The sequence below is a fragment of the Triturus cristatus genome, chromosome 1_2, assembly GCF_964204655.1.
Source record: "Triturus cristatus chromosome 1_2, aTriCri1.1, whole genome shotgun sequence".
Taxonomy (NCBI): Eukaryota; Metazoa; Chordata; class Amphibia; order Caudata; family Salamandridae; genus Triturus; species Triturus cristatus.
In genome coordinates this window covers 518,121,877-518,142,646 of record NC_140580.1, presented here as the reverse complement: position 1 = coordinate 518,142,646, position 20,770 = coordinate 518,121,877, and the positions used below count along the sequence as shown (strand labels likewise).

General features: G+C 45.0%; 1 protein-coding gene across 1 annotated transcript in view; it reads left to right on the top strand.

Moving 5' to 3' along the window:
- BCCIP (BRCA2 and CDKN1A interacting protein) overlaps positions 1–20,770 on the top strand; it is a 163,241-nt gene that overhangs the window by 104,135 nt on the left and 38,336 nt on the right. The window contains exon 6 of the mRNA XM_085606244.1: positions 13,273–13,444. Within this exon, the coding sequence (XP_085462370.1) occupies positions 13,273–13,444 (172 nt within the window). The remainder of the gene's footprint in view (positions 1–13,272; positions 13,445–20,770) is intronic.

Genomic DNA, 20,770 nt, shown 5'->3' with positions numbered 1-20,770 from the left:
TCGACGTCCAAGACAGTGTCGACTCCACGCTTGATGACGAGCGCGTCGACGAGGAGTGTTCCATCGACGTCTCTCCCAACGGCGACTGTCGACGAGGACTTCGTCGATGGTACCATCGGTTGTGTCCGTTGGTGTTTCCTCGTTGGTGACGACTACAGACGACAGCCTCGTCGACGACACCACAATCAAAGTTGGACAGTGCATATGTTCACCTCAAAGTCACTAAAAGGAGGCTGACGCCTTCCCTTACATCAACAAGCAGGGTCCAGCCATTACCTCCATCCCACCTTTTGGACGAGGAGGAGGATTCGAATGAGGACAGCATGTTCAGGGCTGCAACAAGTCCCTCTGAACTTCATGTCAAGTACAGAGCTCCAGACACCGCTCCAGCCTGTCTTACCGGACATCCCAAGCCTGATTCCGTCATCACTCAGGCAGCTCAGCGGAGATCTAAAAACCGTACTGCTCCGCTTTCAGCTCCACCAGATAGGGAGGGCAGATGTCTGGACCATATTGGGAAGCATTTTTCTTCCATGTCTGCATTGACGGTGCGTGCGTCTAGTTCTTTAGCGTTATTGGGGCGTTACAACAGACAGATGTGGGCGGACATTGCACCATACTTGGAGGCCCTGCCAGACGATTCGAAAGAAGAGGCAAAGAAAATTTTGTTAGAGGGCGAACGTTCGGCTTCCGAAATCGATTGTGCGATGGACATCGCCTCTACTGGTTTCTGCCAATTGGCTGGGGCTGTGATCTTCTGACGCCAAGGTTGGCTTAAGGCGACTACATTCCGCCCGGAAATCCAGACGAAGATTTTAGACATGCCTTATGATGGTCAACTGCTTTTTGGCACTCATATTGATGAAGCCCTTCAAGGCAATAAAAGGATACGGACACGGCCAGGGCTTTGGGTACCCTTCAATTTAAAAAAAAAAAAACCTTTTCGAGGCTCACGGGGTAGAGGTCAATCTTCCACTAGAGGAACCTACCAACAATATCGGTCTTCCTATTCCTCCTCCAACCAGCAATTGCGGCCACGGTTTCAACAGCGCCAACAGCAGCAATCTTCATACAATAAGTCCTCCTTTTGCGGAAAGGGCGGACGACAGAAGGATTCTGCCTGGCGTCAATGACTTTTCTCTACCGCCGGTCTCCATTTCCTCTCTGTCCTCCAAAGTAGGAGGAAACATTTCCCATTTTTTACACAATTGGAAACTGGTCACAACGGACCGTTGGGTTCTTCAACTGGTAGAATTCGGACACTCACTGAAGTTCATTCAGACTCCTCCGCAGACCCCTCCTCGACCTATGCTTCACAAGAATCTGCGCCTTTTACTCCTGGAAATCTCACTAATGCTCCAGAAAGGTGCTATAGAGCGGGTTCCCCTTCGCCAGCAGGGGAAAGGTTTTTACTCCCGTTTTTTCTTGGTGCGCAAAAAGGAGAAGAAATGGAGACCCATTCTAGATTTGAGAAGTCTCAACAAATTCTTAAAGAAACAATCGTTTCGCATGGTTACCATTCAAGAAGTGCTGCAACTTCTCAATGCAAATGACTACATGGTATCTTTGGATCTTCAAGATGCCTACTTTCATATTCCTATCCACAGGAATCACAAAACAATTCTGAGGTTCGCTGTGGCAGGCAGACATTACCCTGGTACCTGGAGTGATTCTAACACACACTGCGCTAACCTTAGGAACTGCATACCCTTTTGTTTACACTGATTGATGGGCATGTATGCTGGACCTACAATAATAATAAGCTAGTTTATTATTGTTAAGCCCCCCCCCTTTCCCCCTATTTGTTTGAGACATTACCAATTCCCAGTCCTGCCCTTCGGACTCAAGTCAGCCCCTCTCGTCTTCACAAAGTGCCTTTCTCCAGTGGCTGCATACCTCAGGCAGCAACGTCACCAAGTTTTTCCCGATCTCGATGACTGGCTCATCAAGGCACCTTCTCTAGACGGCGCAAGCAGATCTTCCAACGCCTGTCTACAGCTTTTCATTCGCTTGAGGCTCACTCTCAATTCAGATAAATCCATCCTGCAACCGTCTCAGCGGATATATTTTCTGGGTGCTATTCTCGATACAACCCAGAAGAAAGCTTTCCCATCACAAGAGAGGCAGTGCAAACTTATTCACTTGGCGAACCGCATAAAATCCAGGAAGTTTCTCACAGTGCGCCTGTTCAAATCTCTTCTCGGGAAATGTATTCTGCTGGTTCCCTACTGTCGCCTCCACATGCTCCCTCGCCAGGAATCACTATCCTCTCAGTGGATTTAAGCCGAAGGACCCTTCGACAATGTAATTCAGGTGACCCCTCAGATGGTCCCTGCTCTACAGTGGTGGACTCACAGAATCTTTCTCCGGGCCTGCCCTTCTTGCTTCAAGCCTCTCCACAAATAATCACAACGGATGCGTCCCTGGAGGGTTGGGGAGCTTTCCTTTAAGAACTTCAGCGGAAAGTGGTCTCCTTCCGAACGGAAGCTTCACATAACCCTCCTCTAATTACGGGCTGTTTATCTGGCTCTCCTGGCGTTCTTTCCCAAGATCAAAGGTTCTCTAGTTCTTGTCCGGATGGACAATACTACAACAATGCACTACCTGAAAAAGCAGGGGGGGGGGGGGGGGGGGGACTCGTTCGCTGCCACTCTCTCACGAATCTCAAAAGATCTGGAACTGGTTACTTCAACACATTTTCCTCAGAGCGGAATATGTTCCAGGAACTGGCAATGTACTGGCCGATTCACTAAGCAGGCAACAGACAACTTGTCACGAATGGGAATTGAACCAGCAGGTTCTCAACGGCATATTCTATCAATGGGGCACACCTCTCTTGGATCTATTTGCCACCCAGCACAACACCAAATGCCAAAACTTCACAAGCTGGCATCCCCAACGGGGATCTCTAGGGAATGCATTTTCGATAGCATGGTTCAACGTCTTTGGTTACGCTTTTCCACCTATTCCCCTGATTCCCAGAGTCCTCAGGAAGTTGAAGGCAAAACCCTGCACGCTATCCCTGATCGCGCCAGCGTGGCCTCGCCAGCATTGGTTCATGGAGCTCCATCTTCTTTCCCTGGAACCGCCAATTCTGTTGAAACCTTTTCCCTCTCTTCTCACAATGGACCGGGAACAAGTCCGACATCCGGGTTCAGCATCTCTCAGATTATCGGCTTGGCTCCTGAGTTCCAAGAGTTCCATGGCCTAGACATTTCTCCAGATTGCAGGGCGGTTCTGGCTCGGGCTCGAGCAAACAGTACACACAAAACATATTCCTTGAAATGGAAAAGATTCTGCATCTGGTGTAAGTCTGCGAATGTACACCCTTTCACTTCTCCAGAGCAAATATTACCTTATCTTCTCCATCAGGCGACTTCAGGTCTGGCTCATGCCTCTTTTGAAGTTCACCTGGCAGCGATATCCTGTTTCAGGAGATCTTCTGCGGGTCCTTCTCTTTTGTCACATAGACTGATTAAACAATTTCTCAAAGGTATGTTTAGGACTTTCCCTCCCGTGAAGTCTCCACCTCCAACTTGGCAACTCAACATAGTTTTTGCTCGGCTTATGAAACACCCTTTTGAGCCAATACACAGAGCCAAACTCAAGTTTCTCTCCTGGAAAAAGGCACTCCTTCTAGCCCTTACATCTGCAAGGCGAGTAAGAGCTTCATGCATTCTCAATTCAAGACCCTTTTCTTCAATTCAAACATGATAGGGTTATACTACGGACTAATCCCAAGTGTGTTCCCAAGGTCCCGTCAGACTTTCACCTCAATGAGCCTATAGTCTTGCGATCCTTTTTTCCTCGATCATGTCCCGAGCTAGGGCCATGAACTCATGGGAAACGCAGTTGAATTCCTTTTCCTGATCCAGGCTGACCAAGACCGTGGGGACCTTGTGGCCCTTGATTGATTGATCTCGATCGTGTCCCAGATCCGGGCCAGACTGTTCGCTATTTGCCGACCCGGTATCCCACAGGACTGGCCAGGGTGACCTAACTTGGCTATCACTTTCTTTGGGCGGTTGGCCATCAACTTTGTGAGAATCTTGTAGTCCACATAGAGGAGAGATATGGGCCTCCAGTTCTTGCTCTTCTTTCTCCCTTTTGTTTGTACAAGAGTGTTATCATACCCTCTCTGCGCAGCTTGCGGTTCTGCACCTACACATCAAATTTATATTAGACCTTCTATACATTTCTCTTCATTAACTCCACAAAGAGTACAACCTAATCGGAATAATATAATTGTTTTGTCACATTTCAAAGCTATTAATTGTATATATGGACATAGCTATTTGAATGTACTCTTGGGTCTGTCTTGCATGCAATGCATTATGGGAGCACCATATGTGACCAAAAGTTGATGATGCTCACTAGAGACCTCTAGTAGCAGCTTGCAGCACTAGTAGTGCTGGTGCCTTGCTCACTAGGGACCTCTAGGAGCAGCTTGCAGTACTGCACCTACCACATCTCACATTTATATTAGACCTTCTATAAATGTTCCTTTATCAGCTCCACATGGAGTACAACCTAACCTGATCCGGAATTAATATAATTATTTTGTCACATTTCAAAGCTATTAATTGTATATTCGGACATAGATATTTGAATGTACTTGTGGTCCTGTCTTGCATGCAATGCAGTATGTGTAGGCTGGATTTACCAGATCTTCAAAGTTTATGATGCTCACTAGGGACCTCTAGGAGCAGCATGCGGTGCTGCACCTAGACAAGCAGTGCTAGTGCCTTGCTCACTAGGTACCTATAGGAACAGCTTGCGGTACTGCACCTAGACAAGCAGTTCTGGTGCCATGCTCACTAGGGAGCTCTAGGAGCAGCTTGTGGTACTGCACTGAGACATACAATGCTGGTTCCTGGCTCACTATGCAATCATTTGCAATGCACTAGGTCTTACATTACTAAAAGTATGAGCTATTGGCGATGCATTTATTATTTGCAACGCCAATACCTCGAACTATCAGTAATGCGAAACCTATTGCATTGCAAATGCTTGTTTACTTGGCCAGCATGTCAGGGAGCTTTGTATTATTTGAATTTTTTTGGTTTTTGCAGCTACACTGTAGAGCCCCATGCCCTTGCCACTTTGCATGATTGACTATCACCTTGTGTTCAGGAGTGCTATGGAGGCGGGCAGTGCTTAATTTGTCAAAATAAATAAGTGCTATGACCCTCATCAGGGGGTCACTGCAGCTTGCATCACATTTTGCGTCTGCTAGTGACAGTACCAACACAAATGTTTTCCATTCTGCTCCTACAGGTGTGACAATTCAGACTTTTTGAGGCCCCAAAAGCTATAAAAAATGGCTTGGGCAGCAGTTAATCATTTTAGTATATATTGAAGTAACAAATACCTGTTGTTTTGCCCATCTCTAAATTAGACAAACCGTACCGCTAAGTGGCAGACTGTCATATGTGCCGGTGTTGACAAATAAGTCCTGAGGACGAGTACCGGAAACCACTGGCTCAAATTAAATGCTGGAGGTTAACCGTTAAGGCAGCCAATTTAGCAGCACATTCTAAACACTAATCTTATCTTACTTTAGCTCTTCCTTTTCTGTATGCAATGGATCGCCTGTTTTTCAAGGAAATCTGTGGATGAATGAAACTGGCCTGTTTAGAAAGTTATCAGCCAATATGCCCCATGACTGCTGTACAGTGCTATAGCAACCATACAATTTCATGAACCTAGAGCCAGGCTTTGAGTTAACATTGTGAAACTGCTTAATTTGTGCAAGTGGTTTCTGGTGGTGGGTACCATGCATCGTTTTTGGGTACCAGGAGTAGTTTTTCATCATCCGACTTTGAGCAAGATAGAGAAAGTCCAATAACGGAGGAAGAAGGAAAAGATATGAAAAAGGCATCACATTGAGACAGCAGGGATGGATGACCAGGAACTTGCAAGAGTGAGATAAAGAGACAGGAAGCATAATGTGATAGAAGAAGTTGATAAAAAGGTAATCCGGGGTAAAGAAAGGGTTAAAAACTCTCTCGTTCTTCGAGACCAATAATTAGTGATTCAGAAAAGTACATATTTTCTCATTTACAATATTTTATAAATGAATCCATAAATACTTTTCTTTAAGGATCTATTTTTACGATGAACAGAGAATTCCAGAAAACACGGCTCCAACAATGGTTTACGAAGTACATTTTATGCATTGCTTGTGTGGCTTATGTGTGAACAAAGCCATATAATTATATTTTGCCAAATCACATTAATTTATATTCAACATAGACCCGCATGCATTAGCTTTATGCTCCTCATGCTTGTATGTTACTGTTAATTGGTGTAAATTCTGTCTCAAATTGAGAGATCATTGTATGTTGTTCATGGTCCACTTTAGAAAGTGAAAAAAGAGAAGGTAGTAGTGGAAAAGAAATTGCACCTCTTATTTAAAAAGCACATTATATTGGGCATAAAATACACGTTAAATATATACAACGGGTTAGTGAGAAAAATATTGCCGCTGGGTAATTCCACACTCTACTACCCAAGGTGTGAGTGCACATGAGACTAAGCCGAATGTGTCAATATGTCCAAAAGGAATACCCCGGCACGCCACTTTAAAGTATAAACCAAATAGGTAATAGTCTGTTCAAAAGGAAATGTCTTCAAATGAGAAGTTTTCTTTATTACAAATGAAGCATAATTCAAAGATTCTCAATTAACGTCTCTTTTCACAGCTTCTATCTTTCACATATTCAATACATTGATAAACAAGTTACATCAATCCAGTTTTCAAAAAAGTGATGGCAGCGTCAATATAGTGATGAACAGGTTAAGTCCGTCCAATTTTCGTTGTGTTGGTAACAGCCGACCCGTGTTTCGTCACACAGTTACGTTTTCAAGGCTGTATAACAATAAAGGACATATATTGAGGAACAGATCACTGTCAAAGATATAAATTGTAAAATACAAGGTGAGTATCAGTCGTGACAAGTGTCCGAAATGAACGTCCACAAGAAAGCCAAAGCAAGGAAAGACCAGATATTAGGAAAATGAGCCGTAGTCACCATAGATGTATTCCACATGTAGTATAGAGTCGTAGGCGTGCAATAGATAGAGCCATTGCTTGTATTATTCCATATTACGTTTTTTTTTTTTTAATGAGTAAAGAAAGGTGACACCAACTGTAGAAATAGAACATGAGATAATATAAATAGGTTGTGTAACCTCAAAGCAAAGCTTCCAAGGTTATCAATCGCAATAGATAGGTGGGACGAGTATACTGTGTAAGAAGGCCATTAATGTTGCGGCCTCGCGTTAAGTCTTGGCTGCTTCATATAGAAACAAAGAGCGAAATAAAACAAGTTAGTAAAATGCATTGTCCTTCTAGCCAAAACCTGTTAGATCCTGAAAAACTGAGGAGAAATACTTACAAACTGGAATTAAACTCGTCCTGTTGCAGCGAGAAAAGAAAAACTCTGTCTCACATAGTACGTCTTTCAATTCAAGTCCAAAGAATGAGGGGCTCCAAAAAGTGCTAAAGAAGTAGACGCAAAAAAGTCATGAAAGACCATTTGTCTAATATCTCATATTGAGTCTATTCGTATAGGTAGCATCCTACATATGTTGTGGGGTGCTAGTAGTCCCAGCCCGATACATAAAACTAAAAGTAGATTATATTCTAGGCAAAATCGTCAGGTCTAAATGTCAAATGCAAATAGACAGATGAGGTTGGTTTAGTCCTGAATACAAACCGTAATCCATGTGGTTGGAACCAAATCGATGACTCAAAAACACGTTCAAATATATTAACTCGAAGACTGACCTGATTTACTGTATATTTTTCTAAACTGTAGAACGGCATGTAAAATCTTCCAAGACCTTGATAAAGTCCCTGTGTAGTGAGAACAAAAGAGAAGGGAATACCAGAGTCAACGCCACCTTCACAACATGTTCGCGAAAACATATGAAAATGGGTGTAGCCCCTATGGTGTATGGAATTTACCTTAGTTGGAGTAGACGTTGTAGAGTATGTAGCAAAGGGTAGTTCTGTCATGTCTACTTTTGGGAGTGTTCTGGATTTTAAGGCTTCGAGCACCAAAATGTCTACCTCATACATTTATCAAATCTAGAGTTTTCTTTAGAAGTTTTTTGTGGCATGAACCGAGGTTTCCTATCAAGTTATCACTATTGAATCACATTTTTGACAGGACATTGATTAGTGGCTGTAGTTTTGAGTTTGGTCTTATGCTGTCTGAGCCTTTTGTGCCTGAAACAGCAGTAATTGCCTTTGTATAATTTGCAGTTTGTAAACGTACTGGAGAGAAAGTATTACAAAAGTTTATATTTTAGCTAATTCTCAAACTAATTCTGTGGATTCTTCCAAATGTGCTTGGGGGCACAGTGAAAAAGAGAATTTGTGCCTGCACTCACTGGACGCATAAAGTAGTCATAAAAATACATATGTGGAATGAAAACTGAAGTTCAGTGTGAGCCACCTAACCATCCAAAAGTCTTGACCTGAAAAAATAAACTTCAAATTAATTTGGTCTCTGAACACTTTAAACAGGGAAGTGCAAGCCCGGCCGGTTAACTTGTGAGGAAACTTGGTTCTTGGAATCCACTTATCACTGCTCATTACAAAAATAATACCCCTCCAAAAGAATATAGTGGCCTGAAAACTAACACTCCTAATCAACGCGTTACCGAAGATCTGCAAATTATCAAGTGTCCTTTATGGAGTATGGTATTTAGATGGTCCTGTCTTAATTTGCTGTGTATGCTGAGCTCCTGTAGGCACTCATTCACCAAGTCTTGACTTGCTACTGACCTTTTTAAGGCAGTAATGAGCAACCCCGAGTCTGAAGCTTTTCATTGGAAGTCAGCGAGAACAGAAGATCTGCATGTTTGCTATTGACACGAACACCAGCTTAAAGTTAATCTCTTGGGTTGCTGTAATTAAGCGATTTTTAAAATGCTAATCACTGTTTTTGAGCTGCAAATTAATAATACATTTTCGATTTGCATCATCTGCATTTAAAATAGAAGCCCATCAGGCTCACAGTGCCCCTGGCTCCATCCCCATTATGGGCTCTACTTTTTTTAAAAAATATTTTTTTATCCACTCTGCTTTTCTACGTACTGTTGACTAGTACAATCTATACTTTAATCTTTTGAACGAGTTGGTGTTTGTTTCCATGAGTTTCTTTGAAAATGTAGATTTTTTTTTTTTCCGTGTCTTTCTTTAACTGGCTCCACTTAAAAGGGTCTTTTTGGCACATAATCCTGAAAGCAAGTACTCTGTGAGTAAGTCTGCTTTACCAGGCGTATCTTCCGAGACTGCATCTGCTGGCAGGGCTTTTGGCATGTAGTCTCTTCCTGTTAATTCCTTGCCCACATAGTGTTTACCAACTAGGCCATGTGCTTCATTTTGAAATGGAATATGGCATGTATAGATGAGCTCTGTTTCTAAGTGCAGCACCATGGTGTGAAAGCAACTCTGACTTACAGGCAACTGCTTTAGGGAAGGTCATATACCTGTATCAGGTAGTATAGGGAGGCTAGTAGGATATAGCTCTGTAGAAAGGGAGTCCTCAATACACCAGGGGGGGTACAAGATGGAAATAAAAGATTTTAAATGATGGGCTTTTTTGCTTACTACTTTGTGTTGGGCAGTCTCTGTTTCAAAGTTATATCTTTTCCAGGAAAGGAGGTATGTGGCACTCTTGATATTGTGTTAGTGGTTTGACTTTTGGGGTAATGCCCGATATGAGGATCCAGGAGGGCTGATAGCAGGTGCCTGAATGGATCTCTTGAGCCATGGCACGATACAGACTTCTGGATGGTTGAGGATCAAGAGAACCAGTTCAGGCAAAGTAAACAAGGAGAAATCAGTGTGGTCCATTGTATGATCTTCATGAGCACACACATGGACCTACAGCACTATTAGTGTCTACCAGTGAATGGGAATAATAGTTCTCCACCGTTCCCTCAGACTAATCCTCAACCTCCCACCCCAAGCTCATATTACACCACACTTTCGAGAACTCCACAGGCTCCCAAAATGCAAGTGTGCACAATTTTAAGTCCTCAACCACGCCTACGAAGCTCTCCACAACACTAGCTCTGCCTTCCTGAATAACCGCATTCACTTCCACCAACCTTCCAGACACCGACTCTGCTGGTCTTGTACTAGCACGGACTTCACGCATACACAAAAGCAGAGCAGGAGGAGCACGCCTTCTCGTACCTGGTTCATAATGCCTGGAACTACCTCCCACAACCACATCAGAGCCGCCTCCTCCCTTTGACTTTTGCAAGAAGCTGAAGGCCTGGCTTTTCGAGTAAGCTTCCAGGGTTGGCCTCACACACCTGCTACAAAGCGCCTAGATACCGGCACACATGATTAGCGTGCTATAAAAAACCCAAATACATAGTCTAACAAATCGGCATTCTTTGGTCAAAGGGGTGGCACAGTCCTTTTCTCACTCGAAATTTTTCAAACAAAATACTTTTTTAGTCAAGAAATAAACCTTTGTCCATTTCGTGCTATGCTCCCTCTTAATTTCTGCCACCTTTAATAAACATACATCTATATGCCTGTCAAATGCAATCTGTTAACCCCAAAAGAGAAGTCTTTTTCCATTTAATGAATAAGCAGCAATTTTTCATTCTATAGACAATGTCACGTTTCTAGTTAATAATTATTTGTATGCCAACAAATCATTACTTGATACTCATCTACTTTCTTCAATCTGTTTTAACCATAAGCATTTCTTCAAATAAAAACACTTTAAAATGCATATTATTATATAGGAGAGTTTTTGTGCCTGCTCCAGTTAACCTGTTGATCAGATTCTGCATGAATCATTAGACTTGGAACTTTTCAAGAGAGGCCAGCTCTCTAAGCTCAGAGATGGGCGTTCTGGGGACCCTAGAGGACAGGCAAGATGAAGTGATGCAGGAGGCAATTTTAATGAAATGGTAAAGAAAAGACTACAACTCTTGCAGGGTTGTTGTGGTATTGCACCTTGTTCCGGCAACAATGCTGTAGCACCTCGGGGATGCTAGACGTTTCCCGTGTTAGAAGAGGCCGTACTACAGAACGTGGCCTGGGGCGCCCAGTGGCATGTGCTCTTCCGGGGCAATTTGGTATTACAAAAGGGGGTCGTAGACGCTTGTGTGGCCCCTTCTGTAATATGGATAGCGCTGGTGCACATGGCGCGCGAACGCTATCTCAAGAGGGTGTTCCCTCATTTGCATGAGGGCATGGCCCCATGCAAATGAAGAAATCTCTTTGCCTCTGCAACCGCGCAATATTATAGAGGCAGGCGCAGAGGCAAAGAAGCTGTCAGGAGGTGCACTGAAAGTGTGCCACAAGAAGAAGGCACCCTTTTAGTGCATCCCCTGATGGCAGCCCCCTAGAATGGGGTAAAGGGGTTCCCATGGACCCCCCCCCAGACATCACCTTGCAGGCGGGCGCAGTCACTCACTGCACCAGCCTGCAAAGGGATCCATAATCCATCTTTTAAGTGCATGTGGGTTGCCGCCTGCACAGTGAAAAACTGAGCGGTTTTGGAGCAGCCCCTTTGTATTTCACTTGAATGCACTGCCACCAGGGCATCACAAGTTCGCAGCTGCTCTGGGGGCAGTGCATTCACTGTACTAGGGTACCTTTTTTCTGTTTTGCACACCGCACACCTTTTTAAGGGTGCGCCGTGGTGATAACAGGAAAAGTACATCGGATATGTAATACAGCTCAAGATGGGGTTGGTGGGGAGAGATGTAATAAAACATCAAGAGGTAATCAAAATACCTAAAAAGAGGCTTTGGTTTAAAAAGAGATGGTTGGGGAGGCGGGATCAGGAAGGCTATGAAAGAACAAGCTAAGCATCTTTGGTTGTCTGGAGGAGGCTTCTATTGCCAGCAGTTGTCTCTAATTGCCCAGCGATAACTGCTGATGCTAAACATAGTCTCTTCGAAATTGGTTTTATGTTTTGGTATGTCCTTATGTTATTACATTTTTGGGATCTCTAAGTAGTTGTATAACGCAGTCTAGAGAAGAAAAGAATGTTGATACAGATATGAATGTTTTTATGCATCCCCCCCCCCCTCACCCCTACACAACTGTAACTGTATATTGGCAACAGACCTATTGTATTCAACTTAGAATTAGTGTGCTTTGCTTCCATCCTTGCTCATGATTCAATGGCGTTTGTTGGGTTTTCTTTATGGAACATAGATTGTCATGCTGGAATTGGAATATGGTAGTGGGAAGAATGTTACTGTGTGAACAGAAGGCAGTTGCTGTGTTCCTGCTTTTACTGCCAGTCGTATATGAAGATGCTCCAATAATCATATACAAGTTTTACTTTCTTCGAGCCTTTTCAGCTTTCTTCTTTATCTCAGTCTTTACTCCAGATTCAATGGTTTCCCCTCCCTAGACTTGTCTTTGTTCCATTCAAGGACAATTTCGATCTCACCATGTTTTGATTAGATGAGTTTTTTCCTTCCACTGCTGACGTCGAGAGCTTGCTGTGCATGAGGGACTATTTTCTCATCTGCTCTGTCATCTTGTTCTCTTTGCTACCCCCCTTTCTGTCCCTCCCACTCCTTATTCCTCCCCTCCCAGTGCCAGCATGCCCCGTCCAGCATCCTCACACTGTTCACTGGGTAGCCATCTTTGGTTTACAAACCATTCCACAGTGGCTAACCTTGCATGCGCATCTGCACCCCCATAGTATAATGTTATTTCTTCAGCTTTAAGTGTGTGTGCACAGTCATGGCACCCAGCTAAGAAAAAGCAAGGTATTGGCAAAGCCAATTGTTCTGCTTCCCAATCTCCCCGAGACCTTTTGACTTCATTTTGTGTCTCGTCGTTGCGGTCGTGCACCTATGTTTAATTTGTTGCACTGTTTGTTATCCTGTCAAGGAAGTGTGAAACTTCACTCATTCCTAGTCTAAACTTCGAGGCTGCATATTAACTAAATTGCAACCCAGGTTCTCATTTTCTCATTAAGCTGCAGCGCTTTCCAATCTGTGATTTCATCATCCCATTTTCAAGTTGCCTGCAGGGCAAAAGATGAACTTTAAATGCATCACTCAAAATTGCCTGCCATTGCTTGAAAGGCGAGTCAGTGGTTTTACAGCAGATGCCATTTAAGGCAGTTAGCATTATCAACACGTGAAATGTCATGTTTTTGTCACAAGTAGGTTTTGTGTGTCTGTGCACTGTTTAATATTATTCATCATTGTTCAGCCTCGGAGGTTATGTTAAAAAGGGTTATCGCTTTTTCTGCTCATCAGGAAAGAACTGACAGAGACACAAAGAACCAATAAGCCATGTGGGAAATGCTACTATTATTTGATGATCAGCAAGACCTACAGAGAAGCTGAAAAGATTTCTAGAAACCCAGCTGGACAACAACCAAAAGATGAACTGATGTTTTCGAATGCCGAGGATGAATTCTTTTATGAGGTAAAATACTTATTTTATTTTCAAAACCCCAGAAAAAGGTCACTCTTGGAAAGGAAATGCCGCCTAAATATGACTTGAGCTAACTTTATCTCCTCTTCCCACTGGAACAGCTCTCAGTGCCTCAAACATTTTTTATTAAAGTTTCTTTTGATTGTATGCTTTTAGTTCATCCTTGTTGTCTAAAATGCACTGTATTCAATGGCACAGAGGTCCAGACGGGCCAAAGTTTAGTCAGTACACCCTCCATTATAAATCATCTTGCCAACACTACAGCACTGTCAACCGTGGGGGTCACAGAAATAGAAAGTCCAAGGTACTCTCCGGTTTAGAATGAAAGGCTGTCACCCACCTGATGGGTGTCATCCTCTACCCCATCTTGGCATTGATCATTAAGATCAAACTGAGAGCTACAACCTGCTATATTGTCAGGGAGCGCCAAATGGTCTTTTGAAATCATAGCGTTTGAGGTAAGGCCACGTGAATTTGTCACTAGATGTGAAAGTAGCTATGCTGAGGGTACTTTAAAGGGATAAAACCACCTCATTGGTGGTCGGTGTACATTTTAATGTGTCGCCAAAGAAAGGATTAAAATTGTGGTTTGTGTTATTTAGACCCACTAGCAGAGGTCAAAATGTTTATGCCATTGAGAAGCCCTCAAATGAGGTGTTTGTGGCATTCCTCAGGACAAGATTGCATTCTCCTGCTCAGAAAATGAAGAGTATAGAAAATTAGAGCCTGCATAAGAAAAGTTCAAAGTGTTTCAGGTGCTTCCCTCAAGGGTTCATTGTCTAATGATCTGAAAGTCATAAATCTGGCAGCCCTTTTGTAATGAAGTGGGATACATCACCCTTAGTTTAATAGGCATCTCAAACAATCTATCCATGCGTGAAACGTAAAAATGTGTATTGAGCACACAGCACTCTGATGAGAGGCATATTTGTACATTGTATCTTACTTGGAGACCGTTCATTTTAAGGATTACTATCTTGGTAGTGGAGAAAAGGGACCATTATTAGAAACCTGGAGAATGAGTACAAGGAACATCATCTTCCATTCTTCAGTCTATCTAATTAAGGACTACAGCCTGCACAATTATTAGGCAATGAACCTACACGGACCATTAAACCAGCAGACAAAGGTGGGGCAATTGTGCTTTTAGGTATAGATGATTTACAGAAGAGAATGCTTGAGACAACTTAAGGACAGAACTTTCTATTTCTCAATTCAGAGGAATCCAAATAACCACATTAAAAGTTCTATAAAAAGGACGACTGAAGAAGCCTTGAAACATGCCTGGATTATCAAACAGGAACATGACTTCCTTAACAACCCCAAGACTCCTTACTTTTATTTGCTTCCAAAGACCTGCAGGGCAACCAATCGTCTCTGAAATTGGTTCTGCACGTATACCATTCTCCCCATTTTAAGACCACCTCTTTTTTGTCCTTTGGTACTAAAAATGTTTCACGCCTAAACAATACCAAAGATCCTGTGCCTCCTAGATAAACTTGTCTTTGATCCATCTGGTCATGCGCTGATCGGTTTGGTGGTCGAGTCGCTTTACAAGTGTATACTCCAGCTGGAGGCTCGCACAGTAATAGAACATCTTCTACAGAAGACCTCTGAATATCAAATTACACCAGTCACCTTCGTCATCCAAAGTGCAATGCTGACCTTGACAGAAAACTACTTTTGATTTGAAGATCAACTATAGATACAACCACAAACAATGAAGGAGCAGTGTTGGCCGTAGGACAACTGCACTGGCGTCCGTTTCAATAGTGTTAAACGGTAGTTCCCCACCTCCTACAGTCACACTACTTGGAAAGGGTGAGAACCCGTACAAAACCTTAATTGTGGAGGGAACTTTAAATATCGAGTAATTTTATCCTTCAGTTTCAAGACAGTTCAACACATAATTTCCATTTTATGTTCCAAATATAAAGAGGGAGCCGAAATTTGTTTTTTGAAAAATAACATCTTTATTCATTTACATCAATACTGTTGACTTCAAACAGCCCAGCCAACACGTTTTGTCCTGTCAAGGACTTCATCAGGGCTGTAAATTTAAATAGTACATAAAATACATTTACAAAAATATTTACATCCAGACTCAATATACACCTATTGTTGACATCCTTATGATGTTTACATGATTAAAAACTATATGCACTAGGGGGAGCGTGGCTAGCGACCAAGCAATATGGCCGCAGCCTAGGAGAGCTCCGTAGCCGAGGGAGCCCTTCGTACAAAATCCGACCACTAATCCGGTAGCTGCACTCAACACGCTTGACGAAGCGTAAATCGGAACTTTGGAGGTTGGCATAGCGACTTTCCGGACCTCCGTGGGATCGGTAGCGGCAGACTAGTGTGTGACGGCGTCGGCCTGCGCCTCCGGGGGAAGCCGGGGAGTCGCGTACTGCCTCTGCCGGCGGCCGCACGCACATCTGCGACACAAAGAGTAGAAAGACGCGGGAGGAGCCGGGACACCGCTGAACGGCGCGATAGGAGAGGCAGATGGCGCATTGATGGGTGATATTAGCTCACAGTGACGACTGGTGACTGGTGCTTCAGCGATGCGAGGGGAGTGGCGGAGTGGGCCGGAGAACCAGACGAGCCCTGGTTGGACTGACGCCCGGAGGCCTTGGCAGGTGCACGATTGGCTGCAGGAGCAGCTCTCTGAAGGGAGTGAGAACCGGAGGACTGCGGGATGGGAACCTGACTCCTCCTGACAGTCTGGCTTTTGCCTAACCGGACCGGGCTTCTCACCAGCCGAGGCCTAAACCAGAGGGTGTCCAGGGAGTGGAGAGGCGACGTTGGATGCAGACACCGGGGGCGCGATCCTGCCAACCGGTGAGAGAGGGTTGGTGGCGGCGCGGGCTCCCGCGGTGTGGGCTGACTCCTGAATAAAGCCCCTGGTCGAGCCCTGCGGTGCGGTTGGCCACGCAAGAGATACCAGGAGTGGTGGGCCCTGGCCACGCATTGCCACATCAGTGTCTACCCTGTAGGAGGGGCATGCGACGCGACTGGCCGGTGGACAGAAGACTTGGAGGCAGCCCCCTAGGGCTCTGGGGAAAAGTGGCGGCTCGTCATGCCGGCGGAGGCACACTTTACGACTTAATCACATCGACATTCCGGCACTAGGGGGGGGGGTAAGGCGAGAAACCCGAAAGGCTGCGCGAGTCAGTGGAAAACGCAGCGGTGAGTACTGCCTGGCTCCCCCCCCCCCCCCTCCTTTTTTTCTGTCGGCCTGGCGGAGCCCCTCACCGGCATTTCCAGATGGGAGGACGAGGTCAGAGGGGTGGACTGTCCGGCAAATCGGATAAATACGCATACACAAAAGACCAGGTGGAAACCTTGCGGGCAACGGAGTCCCAAGCAGAGGCTTCGACGGCCCAGGGCCAGGAGTCCGTCACGTTGCTGGACGTCATGGCCGCCCTACAACGCATCCAGTCCTCCATCGGCACTATCTCTACGGACATATCCCTGATACGGGCAGATTTCTCGAAACTGTCCCAGAGAATACATGAAGTGGAATCCACGACAAAGACACTTTCCATAGAAACAACAGAACTGCAACGGCAAGTACGGAAACTGGAGGATGATAATAAGTTCATATTGGCTAAGCTGGACGACCAGGAGGGGCGCTCCAGGCGCAATAACGTCCGAATCATTGGTGTGCCGGAAAATGTGGGAGGACCAGCCCTGGACCTCTATGTGGAAGACCTTATCAAAAACCACCTAAAGCCCCACGGATTATCGCATTTCTTCTCCGTTGAACGAGCCCATCGTGTACCGGGAGGGAGGCCGAGACTGGGCCCCCCCCCGAATCGACTATTTTCTGACATACACTACCTATGTCGGCAAGTTCTGCAACCCTCATGCCCTTCCGAGGGGCATTTCGGACCACTCCCCGGTCAGTATTGACTTTACTCATGGTGAAAAACGGCCTCAGGTCTCGCTCACCATTAACCCTTGGAATTTGAGAATCCCAGACATAAAAACGGAAATGCACTCCCAGACCGTAAACTATTTTAAAGAAAATGTAGGATCGGTGGAGTCATCGGTAACTTTGTGGGAAGCATTTAAGGTGGTCCTAAAGGGACAGGCGCGTGCACTACAGGCTGGATACTCTAAAAATAGACACTAACAGATAGTGAAGTTAGAGAGTGAGCTTCAGCAACTGGAACTAGATAGCGTCACCACACCCACGGATGAGGTTTTCCACCGCCTAGCCCTTAAAAGGGAGGAATACAGCATAAAAACCAGGGAACAGGCAATGGCCAAAATACTTCATAACCGCCACAGAGTATACGAATTGGGGGGGATAGGGCGGGCAAGACCCTAGTATGGCTAGAGAAGCGGGACCAAGGGGACAGGTGGGTACCTAAACTTATTTTGAAAGATGGCACTCCCGTTGTACACCCTCATGATATAGCAGAAGCCTTTGCAGATTATTTCGAAGGCATCTACTCCTCCACGACCTACACAGCAGAAGACTCTCGCCAGCTTCTCTTAGATAGTGATATACCTTCTCTCTCTGAGAGCGACAGAGACACCCTTGAGGAAGATTTATCAGATGAGGAGATCCAAAAGGCCATTGGCAGCATTCAATCCGGAAAAGTCATGGGACCAAATGGGGTACCCATTTAGTTTCTACATCTGGTGGCGTCCCAGGCGGCACCGCATCTACGATCAATGTTTGAGGAAAGCTTTGAGCAAGGGGCTCTGCCTGAGGACCAGAGATTGGCATCCATAGTGGTACTCCGCAAGCCAGGGAAACCGGCCGAAGTATGTAGCTCCTACAGACCAATATCTTTAGTGAACGTGGAGGCTAAGGTATTAGCACAAATTCTGGCCTTGCGCCTGGTGGGGGTCATTTCCTCGTTGGTTCATCCGGACCAATCCGGCTTCATGCCGGGGAGGAACACAGCACTTAACATCCGACGCCTTCACAACGTTCTGGCTAGACGGGACAGTGTGGAGGAGGATGCCGTGGTGTTGTCCTTGGACGCCACTATGGCATTTGATTCAATCGAATGGCCATACTTGTTTGAAGTCCTAAACAGAACGGGCTATGGACTGAAATTTAGGGGGTGGGTACGACTGCTATACACCGACATAAAGGGCCAGGTGCGAGTTAATAATTGCACATCACAAAAGTTTACACTAGGAAGGGGCACCCGGCAGGGATGCCCCCTCTCACCGCTGATATTTGCCCTTATGCTGGAACCGCTGGCCGCATGGGTGCGAAGAGACGTCATAAGGGGCTTAAAATGGACGGACGACCACGACTACCTTGTATCGCTATATGCGGATGATATTCTATTATATCTTGCCTCTCCCTACAGGTCTCTTCATGGGGTGTTAAATATTTTTACAAATTTCGGAATTTTCTCCGGTTACGCCATAAACTGGAGTAAATCAGTGCTGTTTGTACTCAGGGGGTCAGTCCCGAGACTCCCCAGAGGATGCAACGTGGAAGTAACCACAGTAGGGTTCAGATATCTTGGGATGTATATCACCACAGACCCCAACCTTTTCTATGAGCGCAACCTGGCACCACCGCTGGCCAGACTGAGAGCAGACGTAAAACATTGGAGATCTCTGCCTCTTTCCCTCTTTAAAATGTTAGCTCTCCCACGGTTTCTATATATGATGCAGAATTGCCCGCAGTATATCCCAGATACCTACTTCGCTGGAGTAGAGAGTGAAATCCGGACGCTACTATGAGACGGGGGGCTCCCCGTGTAGCTCTGACAAAGGGGTGGTACGACGGGGGGGATTGCCCTCCCGCACCTTCGAATGTACTATTGGGCTTCGCAACTGGTGGTGATAAATCACTGGATGTATCGTTCCCCGGTTGATCCAGCGTATCAATTGGATAGACAACAAGCAGGAAGATTGGGATATTTGGGGGCTCTATACTCCAGGGCTGGAAAAAAGATACTTTGGGCCCACCTCCCACACTGTCAAGATATGGCACCAGGCAAATTCCCGATTGGGGTAGTCCAATAGAATAACAAAACACACACCCCTGTGGTATACTCAGCAACTAGGGCTCCTGTGTCACCAGCCGGGATTTGACAAGTGGGACATAATAGGGATATCCACAGTCGGGGAATTAATTAACAAAGGGTCACTCCTCAAGTTCGACGAATTACGGTTAAAATACGAAATGAACCAAGGAGAATGCTTCCGATATCTGCAAGTCAGACATGCCCTCATACGGCGATACCAGACCTTAAGGACATACCAGACTCGTCCCCACTAGAGGACAGATTGCTCGACGGACCGCTCCAGACGAAAGCGATTATCACTAACGTATAGGAAGATTTGTAATAACCTACCAGGCCCATTTAGCAAGCTAAGGGAGCAATGGCAGGGAGATGTGGGGTTAATGGATGACGAGGACTGGCAGTCGGCACTAATGTCCCCCAAAGAAGCAGCAATTAACTCCAGATTCAAATTGATACAACTCCGCATTCTCCATACGTCCTATATGTCGGGCACTACGTTAGCAAAAATAGGGGCTAGACCAGACATGCTTTGTCTTAAGGGCTGCTCACAACCAGCTACTTTCTTCCACATGATTTGGGAGTGCCCAGAGTTTAGACACGTGTGGGAGGGGGCAACGACGCACATACAAAATGCCCTGGGAAAAGAGATACACCTTACTTCAAGATTGGGACTCCTTAATATTTGGCCCCCCACAGATCTCACAGAGGTGGAGCAACAACTTACCTCGCTGGGATACACCCTGGTCAAACGAGAGATAGCGAGAAAATGGGGGGCAACAGATATACCTTTCCCTAACCTGTGGTTGAAAGAACTAGACAGGTGCATGGTCGCAGAGACAGAAGTTTTTAAAACACGAGGGTGCCCAAAGAAATGGGACAGGAAATGGGTGAAATGGAATGAATACCGGGGTATCCTGTGTGTCTCCCCATCGAAGGAACTGGAAATACAGCGTAATAGAGGAAGAGATACGGACTCTGTATGATCAGACTGTTACCTACCGGTGTCAAAGTAATGAGAACTGGGACGACCGTGCTGTACTGTATGCAACATGTATGTATACTATTGTTGAACTTAATAAAAAGATTTATTTAAAAAAAAAAAAACTACATGCACTAAAACATTACTGCTCACCTTGCACATGCTGATGAAATGTACACATTGAAGACACATAAATACTAACATGATGCTACACTTAATGTGTGTTGCATCCGCGTCCCGCCCTTAAAAATATTATGAAAACATTCATTATTTCATTCCTATTATTTATGTATTTCCAGTTGAAGAACATTTTATATATTCTCAACA